The 10,333-nt window shown below is 34.8% G+C and overlaps 1 protein-coding gene across 1 annotated transcript in view; it reads left to right on the top strand.

The window, feature by feature from the left end:
• Positions 1 to 249: 249 nt before the first annotated feature.
• The window catches only part of LOC115443803 (collagen alpha-1(XVIII) chain), a 48,229-nt gene continuing 38,145 nt past the window's right edge, over positions 250 to 10,333 (top strand). The window contains exon 1 of the mRNA XM_030169372.2: positions 250 to 551. Within this exon, the coding sequence (XP_030025232.1) occupies positions 363 to 551 (189 nt within the window). The 5' untranslated portion in view covers positions 250 to 362. The remainder of the gene's footprint in view (positions 552 to 10,333) is intronic.

Raw genomic sequence — 10,333 nt, 5'->3', positions numbered from 1 at the left:
ACTAAGGCCTAATCTCTCTCAGCAGTAGAGGAGGCCCGTGCCTAGCAGTGGAGCAGTATATAATACAGGGCTGATATTATTATCTGTGTACCCATTTATAATTCAAAACACCGGTTTGTTTCAGTTAAATTAAATAAACAACACTCCTCATTAACCTAAACCTTTTACTTTAACCCACAGTGGCTGTTTGTTTTGTGCCTCTTAACTTCCGATGTTTGCTAATATGAACTTTATCCTTTACCAGATACGATACAAAATCCAATATTAGAACAATGTTAGAATTACAAAACAAAACAAAATGATGTTAAATCGAACTCAGTGCGTAAAATGATTTAACAATGAGGTGATTGGTTACTATCAAAATGGCGATGGTGATATCTCAAACGACTAAAGCTGCGATCGGCGGATTCCTGGCTCTGATGATCTTGGGCGCTGTGCTGGTGGTGGGAGCTGCCTTCGGATGGTTCGACCCTAAGAGAGAAGATGAGGACACGCCGGCGAAGGTCAGCGCCAGGTTGCAAGGACGGACTTCGTTTGTCACTCATCGAGCCGTGAGTACTAGTTTATTTTCTCTTAACGTTGAATAAGGAATATTTAGAAATAATCAATTTATAGAATATTTAGGTTATACAAGGTCATTAAGACCTTGCGCTTAATGAAACGACATAGTCGTCTTAATCCCTGCTAACAATATTCCAAAAACTATTCATGAGTAATGAATGGTTTAGTGCGAATATATCGTATGAAGATAGTGACTATACACGGGAAACACCCATCATAGTTTTCCACATATTTATGTGTCGCATTTCGGGTTCAGCCTATACATTATCAATCAGGCCAGCATAATTCTTTCGACTGGGGAAGGATAATTATTTCTCGTCCATCGATAGGTATTCTATATGGACTACACGTACCATAAAAATATTTTTACTGTGATGTAATAAAACAAAAACAATCAACAACGCAATTTTAATAATTTCTACTGCCCTTTGAAGGTGTATAATTATTCTACTTACTATTCCAATCACTGTTGTAGCGTCCGCTTATACTCACTTATTAATCAGCTTAATAAATGATGAAAATATTTATGAAATTTAAATCCGTTTTAATTTAACAGTGGATATGTGATTATAGGTGGCCTTTGTAACTTATTTTACCGTAAGATATAAGAAAATTGTTAAGCCACGCAACAAGACAGATAATTTTGTTTTTTGTGTTCATAAATATATTAACGTAGGTATATTTTATATAATAATCTAAAGAAACAAAACACACAAATTTTCTCAAATAAAAATAAAATATAAATGCAGTATTGTATAGACGTGTTAATATAAATATTTATTTCTGATCATCGCACATTGTTTTGGAATTAGCGATATTATAACAACTCGTCAGAATGGGTCGATTTCATTAATGTTTCAAGAGTTTATCTGTGTACAGGGACATTGATTTTGTGCTCCTAACGGCGTCTAAATCTGCTTCGTCGGCTGATTTAACATTAAATAAAAATACACAAGTATCTTTCTCTGTGCAGTTTGTTAAAAAGGACTTTGTTTTGAAAAAGCTTTAGTTATGAAAGTACAAAACAATTCTAAAAATATTTATTTTGAAAATTTTTGCCAGGAAAAGCTTGCATCAGTGTATGCTCGTGCTCAATGAAGCTTATCCGATTTAATTTTACTTTACGTTTTTCCTAATTAAATAAAGTCGACAAAATATTCATGAAAAACCATTTACCCGGATCGCATGAGCTTAAACGTTCGTGTAAAGGGGAAAGTTAAGCTGCATATATTTAACTTGCCAAAAAATCTTAACGCACACCTCCGTACGGTTAAACATCCCACAGATTAAACAGATAGCATAAAACGAAACAAGGGTAAGCTTGTTTTCACACTTAAAAAGTTAAAATTTTGTATGCTGACCACAATCTCCCCGGGCCGCTTTCGAATAAAGGCAAATTTGAATTAGCATAAAACACAAAAATACATTAAAATGTTATCGCAATACTCGAAGCGTACCGATGCGGTAATCAAATTTTATTTTTAACCTTTCAAAGTCAGAGTGACATCAGTCTATTATGCAAATACACTGATTATTGTACTCATGTACGCGGTCTGAATTATGAAAGGTTCAAATTAATTTATCGTTGGTATTGTGTTTATTTCTCGCCATATTTTTATGACACTTTCTAGCTTATGTACTTTTCATGTAAGAAAAGAGCTGTAAATGACTGTTGCAAATTTAAATTTAATTGATTTCTACTTAATTCTACTTGGTTTTGGCAACTATCCTAGGACGAAACTGCAAAAGTGCTTTATTTTTCTTTTTAACTGTAAATATAAATTTAAGAACAGAAATTATTCAGCATTTATTTATATTATATTATTAATAGTATTCATAAATAAAACACATAATATAGACACGGAATTATAAACCAAAAAATTTACCTAATCGAATTAACGAAATAAAGTTATAAATAAAACATGTGATTGATTCCTTCCTCACCAAAACACGGCCACGGCGGCCAATCACAATGGAGCTTAGCCAAGTACGCAGAACAAGTATGTGCGCAATACACAGGTGCACTCTCATAGTGCACAAGTATGTGCGCAATACACAGATGTACTCAATATACGAACTCTCCGTTCCTTCACTCACATAGTCCAATGAGACGGCAATCCGACATGACCGGAGAGAAATCAGGAGCAGGCTCAACGCCTTTACGTCCTTATAAAACATGTACATTTTGTACATCAATCTAATTAAGATACATATTACAACGATAATATATTTAATATTGACTGCTACAAACTTATTTTTCATTTTACAAATCTTCTTGATTTTTCATGTCTTCCTCGTTTTTAAAATCATACATATTTTTAATGAACTTTTTTGAAGTATAGATAACAATTACGTAGTCCAGTCCGTTTGTGGTTGGTTTTACTAACGCTATTAGTATATAAGCAAAAATATTAAAAAGCATTTTAAAAAAAAACTGTAGATTTTGAGGCCTGAAATAAAACTGAGAAGAATTCCAAATTACTGTAAATGGACAGGTAAAATTGCAGAGTTGTGTACAATGATCCTATTTTAAGATACCTTGCCGCGGTTGGTGGAACTTCTAATCCTCTATCTGCAACAAAATTAGGTTTATATTAGACTTTGTAAGTCTTTAGCTAAGGTATACTGAAGTAATATTATGTTGATAGTATATTATCATGAAACTTTGGAAGTATATCAGATATATGCTAAAAGATTTAATTACTAAAAAACGGGTTCGTAAAAAAGATAATAATAATAAAGCCTTTATTCCTAAAAAAAATTAATAGGTAATAATGAGTAAGATTACACTATGCGAATTGAGTCAAGTCACTAGAAAACCAGAATTATGAATTAGTGTAACATATTGTAATAAATAAATAAAATAAAAAAAAATTACCAAAATTTTGCTTTGTAGTGATAATCATATTATTGTTATTTTTTTTTTCAATAACGGTAGCAGATAACACAATTTTTATTTTTTGTCATTAAATACTAGTGAAGTATTTAATAAATATTTCCGATTAGAATTTGTTTTATTTGTGGAGACTAAACACTAGTGTTGTATTTAATACATTATATCCAATTGGATATGTAATGACACCTTTACATTAATAGTGAAAAGTCTACAAAAAATAATAACAAAGGGTTCCATTTTTATAAAATGCGTTTCGAGATCATTCGCTGCACATTAAGTAAGACAGGACAATGTTTCTTGTTGTTTAAAATATTTGTAAATAAGACAGTAGTTTGTTTCTCATCGTTGAAAATATTTGAACACTTTAATTTTTATTGTAAAATTAGGTCAGTGTTATGTCGAGGTAAGAAAAAGTCTGAACACATTATCACGCTTATATCTCCGAAGAGTTACGCATAGGTGCAAAGGGTAATGACTCTTCGCCATATGTATTCCGTCCCATAGTGTGATAGAGGCCTATCGCCATAACAGCCACAAAGTCCTGACTTCGGGCTAATACTGAGCAGACACATAATATTATTTTTCCCCTCTGGGGATTCAAACCCGGGACCTCAGTGCAGCGCCGTACCGCCCACATAATACGTATACGTGGTAACAGACAAAAAATCTAGACCAGCAATAAAACACGGCATATGTATATTCCTCCAAAGCCTATAAAACCTAAAGTATGTCGCTTAATATTTATTCTGAAAATACATTTTGTAGTTATAATCTTTTCAAGTAGGTCGGCTCAAAGGGTTGGATAAAAGGCCAGGAGGATTAAGCCGTACATTCTCTAGATTTTTTCACAGTAAACAAGTACGGGCGCTATCTTTAGCCTCACACCTGGCACGAACGTGGGTGAAATACTGGTGAATTGAGATTCTTTTGTGTTGCTAAGTATTTTTAATATGACCTAACAATATTTGAGTATTACAGACGCTTGGTTAGTTTATAGGGGTAATTTCCCCAGAATTTTCTGAATTACTTTAATAATCCCATGTTGAAATGATTCTGAAAATTTATAATTAAAAGTTCACGCCTTCGGAAAGAATTTGGTACTGGGACAACTAGTGTACACCTTTCATCGAGCTTACTCTTACCATTTATAGAAGTAGGACAAATCGACTCAATGGGAAAAAATCCCACCTTAAACAATTCGTGTATATCTTAAATCTACACAAAACAGACTACGTACATTATTTTACCAATAATGTATTGTGCATTAAACTCTCCGGTGGGCACTTCAGGGTAATTACATAAAAAAAATTTAGGCTACTTTCTATCCCGTATAAATATACAGCGAGACTTTTATCCCGGAAAACTTTCATATCATGCGGTCGAGCAAAAGCATTTTTTTATATAAAGGAATAAATGAATGACACAACCAATCCGCTCGTCTGATGGTAACCGTACTGCAAAAACAATAGCAACAATATTTAGAACTTTGATTTGAAATCACTGTCGCTATACACCGCTGGTCACCCCGAGTCAGTAGTCTCAACCTTAAACTACTTTATACCAGTCTTAGCATTCAGTAATTACGGATACAATGTTATTTGAACTGGAACACAAAGCGATTGCAATTTGGCCACAGAATAAGTAATGTAGTAACCACATACATGAATTGTTATACTGGGGTAATAATATAAAATTTTTGTTTTTTTTTTTATATGAGCTATGTGACCCCACTGCACCCGATGGTCAGTGGAGTGGGGTGCAGTTGAATGTCGGCTAACGACAGTTGATTCCCCCTCGGCAGTCGACACAATTATGCCGGCCTGTTAGAACCGGATATACACAGGCTGCGCCTTACGCGATACACTTTCGTGGACCACTGATAGGGTTTTAACATCTTTTGTACGGTGGTTGCTATCCGGGCGAATATGAAATACATCTTACCACCAATTCTTTTTCCAGTATGCATTATTGTTCGGACCATAAATTTCTTCTTTTTTTCTATCTTTGACAATCTTTCGCTTCTTAGAGACGTATGAAATTTTAAATTCCCATACGAGTCTACAACCCTCTCAGGAATGATGAAATACTTAAATCTGAAATTCTCCAATACATGCCCCTGGTATGTGATATAGAAAACGAATTGGGCAGAACAATGCATACAAGCAGCACCAGTTCAGTTCCCCAGTCCAGGTTTTCAGGGTATCACGCATGTGCCAGCCATAGGCCTTCTTAAATATTATATTGTAGAGAAATCGTCGACTCGGCACACGACGCCGCCACAGGTTCAGACAGTTAGAAAGTAAGAATTGTTATTCCATCAGGCAATCGGCTTGCCCTAGTCATTCAGTTATAAAAAAAAGTAATAAAGTTCGCATACGTGGCGTCATATTACGGGAGACTCGCTCTAGCAAATCTCGGTATAATCCAGCACATATTAATTTCCATTGTAGTACGGCGATTATGAATAGAAGCTACGCAGTTGTCTTCGTCCTTTGTGTCTTTACTATTGCATACCGTCTGTATGCTGTAAGTTTTTAATGAAAATGACGTTGATGTTAATAAAGATTTCCTTTTTTTACGCGAAGGATATATACGAATAAAAGTAGTTTACAAATTTTATCGCGTTTTTGTATAGGGAGAAAATTAAAATGCATAATACCACGATAAAATCAGAAATCTATATTTATTTCGATGGGTTAATAATTGAAAATTACAGAATTCCATTTTATATCCATGTAAGTATCCATAGAATAACAAAGGGTATAAACTACGAGATCCTTGATTCCCAAATTAGTAAACAATTTGGATGGGGTTTATTTCACGATTCAATCGGTATTCGATTTTCTGAGAGGATTGCAGCGTTCAGGCAAGCAGCCTGTGGTAAAACTAGGCCAAGTTTGCATAAGTTTAAAACGTACCTCTTTGTAGATAAAAGCAGGTAGAAGAAAAAATACTATAATTGCACACAAGAAAGTACAATTAAATGTTGTAACATAATGGTAGTACATCCCAGAAAAATCTTATAACGAATTTCCAACTTTATTTTGACATAACCTCCAAAAGACAAAAGCTATATAAACTGACGTCCAAGTGGGGACCATTTATTGGCAAAGTAAAGCAAAAAATACGCCTGCATATCGGCATTGTCTGGGCTAAGGGCGTCAATAGATTTTCTAAAAGTAAAGACGCCCTTTCTAAGAGTCAAGTCACGCTCAACATCCACTCTGTTGGGGCCATACGAAATTCGATACATATAAATAATTCATTCGGATACAAGCCGAGTTCGATATTGAAACAATCCGCTTTCGTATGCTTTTTAGGGAGTTCGCGTTAAGGCGAAGGATTAAAATATATTAAAGAATTTGTTTTTGCGGTAAAAGGTTTTAGGTGTTATAAGAAGGGTGTGGTAAATAAGCGTGTTGTGAGGATTATGCTTCTTTGTTGAGTTATCTTTTACAAATATTATATCGATAATATAATATTTGTAAAAGATAACTCCAACAAAGATGGCAACGTTACATTCTCAAAATCTGTAATCATTTTGTACTATTTTTGTTTTTTGTAGCTAAAATAGGGTTGTAAGTTTTAAGTAGTTGAAAGTAATTTTAGAAAATGTATAAACGCTTTCGTTCAGATTCTGACTAATATGTTTAAACATCTTGTGCGGGCGTTAGACTCTTCAAATTGCTCCGACTGTGGAATACGAGATGACGTTCATCATGTTTTGTCGTAGCATGCGATTGGACCACATACTTTGAGTGTCAATATGAGCATTTTAGTTTTTTGTCGGTTCCTGTTTCGGAAGGGTTCAGAAAAATACTTTAAAATCGTGGAAAGTGAGGGAACACCGGAGAAAGCGGACGTACGGACTGACATGGTCGTGAAACTGCAAGCAAACTTTTTAAGTAAAAATTAAAAAAAAAAGGATTTTGATGGTGTTTGTATCCCAATACATACTAATTATATTTACACACGTAATTATGTTAATAGATAAATAAATTGGACCCTATATGAAACTGACGACTCTACTATTCTTGCTACACAGGTTGGTGTTAAAAATGTTTCACCCCCTCAGAAACTAACCGTAACTTTACGTATAAAAGATATTTCTAGAACAAAGGAAATTGCGAGACTGCAGCCTTCAATTGCCACAGAGCTATCACAACACACCCGAGTAATTAAAAATAAATCCGTATATTTCTGTAACTAGCACGCAATTCCGCTATTAGAACAATGTAACGATAGGTCCTTTCATAAAAATATCGTCCATTCGTTTATTACCCAAACTCAACAATATTAATAAACGTATGAACGTGAGCCATATGCATATTCATCGAAACAGAAGCCATAAATGGCGAATGGAAGTTCATTTAATTAAATTTTAGCTTTAGGCTAATAATAACCGTAATTAGGTCTCCAAATTTGCGTTAGAATAATTATTAATACATTTTTGTGGTATTCCTGTTCAAATATAATCCAACGGCTATATTAGATTCCAGTAATCATAATTGCACTGTATTTAGGTATAGCATAATGGACTACAACTTTTGTCAAATTCCAACAATATATTACAACAATTTTGCTTGGCAATAGATATAGTCAGAGCATTGATACTCATCTAAATAGACACATGTATACAACAGAGAGAAGTGGAAGAAACCAGGGGAGGCTTACGTCGCAGGACAACCTGACCAAACAACTAGGTGCTGAAGAATATAAAGGCAGATTTCCATTAATTGTTTCTTATCAAATTAAATTGAATTATTATACATACGTGAAAACTGTACTACATTTGATCAGTGAATAAGGCTTTTATTAATAATATGTTGCATCTTTCTCGCGAGAAATCACGGCATAAAGGCCAGTCCTTTTAGAACGCTTGTGTGGGGACATGGATCCAACATGTACAGGCCCTTTTAAGATACATTACTCTAGTTGGGGTATATACACTATGCAAGTTCTCTTTCTGTCTGTACTTATGGAGGAAATACAGCCAAACCCAGCGCTTGCAAGGAGCAGGGAGTAATTATTATTATTATTTACATTTTTATTTTTTAAATTTCCTATCCGGAGGTACGTTTAGCACTGACCATGTGTATATGAATATAATAATTATTATTATACGAGAGACGTACCAATACGAACGCATGTAAGTACGTACCATGCCTGCCTACAGGGCGCGGCGCGGCGCCACCACGGCGACGTCCAGTAATATAAAAATCCGCGACGTGACACACGGTGCGGGGTCGCGCGGATCTCGACATGACAGCCGACAGCGCATCGGTGGTGTAGGCTTTACTGCGTCATTTCCGCGCATACTTATTAAATGTTTAAATGAAGTCTATAAATATGAAATTCATACACGCGCAAATTATATAATTAATGGGTAACATTAAGATACACATTAAGTATCGTTAATTTTTTATTTATTTATTTATTTATTTATTAAATATAATCTTACAGGAGTTACACCCAATGCGATTATATTTACATTGTCATATAGCCAATTCAGATACAAATAGTTATGCATAGTTATTTCATTATGGTCGATACATTATTGGTTAGAGTTTCTATAGTTACCCTTATGAATTCCGCCAGTGTACAATTAAAGATATATATGTTTTTGTTAGTAGTAGTATCTTTTATATCCGCCCGAATAGCGACCATCGTGCACAAGGTGTTAAAACCCGCCATAGTGGCCTACGTAAGTGTTGCGTACCGTGATCAGCCTGTGTATATCAGGTTCCAACAGGCCGACATAATTGTGTCCTGTATTATGTTGTCGGGTTCCTTTTCGAAAAATTTCACCCTTCGCCACTACCACATAAAAGAGCTTCCCCTTAACACCATCCTTAGATATACGGTTCATGGGTTTAACAACATACCGGCACATTTGGGCACATTCCTTTCTATCAACAGTTTCACGGAGAATTACATTAGCCTAAATTGTAGCGCCGCGAGATCTTTTCTCGCCAAAAACGGAAAACCTTTTATCGCGTAAAAGCTGAGTGACTTAATAACGAAGCTAACTGAACAGAACAATGTTATGACTGTTTTGATGATTGAGTAAATAATGTTTTTTTTTTTTTATTTAAACTGACAATGCAATTAGACCCACTGCATCTGATGGTAAGTGGAGTGGGATGATTGCCTTGTCCGGCAGAAATCCGTTTACAGATTTCCTCGTGTTTAAAAAAAAAGATTCACAAATACGTATTAATAATTATTGTTTGACGCTTGAAAAGTTAATAATATTGTAGTGACGCTTACACTGCATTGTTTTTACTTGTAACTATAAAGAATGACATAGCAAAATATATTGAATACAATGATGTTTCTATACATGAAAATATTTTTTATAACCGTCTCAAAAGATCCATGCTTTAAAACATGATTAATAATAGTGTAATAAACTCAATTTTATTTTTAAGTATTACTTGGAAGTAAGCTATTACCTTCCCCCAATCGGTGACTTCATCGCAGTAATATAATTGTAAAATTCAATGAGGTGCGACTGGTCGGTCGGCGTTAATAGAAATGTCAACACGAACGGCACAAGGTCAAAAGTCATATAGTTAGGATTATATTACTGTACATATCGATAAAAACCTTAATTTCTACGTTTCCGATAAAAAGTAGCTTTGGGACTCTATACCTTATTATTTACATCTATAAATAATTGCCTTTTGGAATGTATAACATAAGTAATCATCATCATCAGCCGCAGGATGTCTACTGCTGAACAAGGACCTCCCCCAAAGATTTCCAGATCAACCAAGCCCGCATCCAGCGATCTCCTGCGTCTTTTATGAGGTCATCTGTCCACCTCGTGGGTGGACGTCCGACGCTACGCTTGCCAGTTCGTGGCCTCCACTC

This window comes from Manduca sexta, chromosome 15, assembly GCF_014839805.1.
Source record: "Manduca sexta isolate Smith_Timp_Sample1 chromosome 15, JHU_Msex_v1.0, whole genome shotgun sequence".
Classification (NCBI taxonomy): Eukaryota; Metazoa; Arthropoda; class Insecta; order Lepidoptera; family Sphingidae; genus Manduca; species Manduca sexta.
This window is presented reverse-complemented; position numbering and strand designations above follow the sequence as displayed.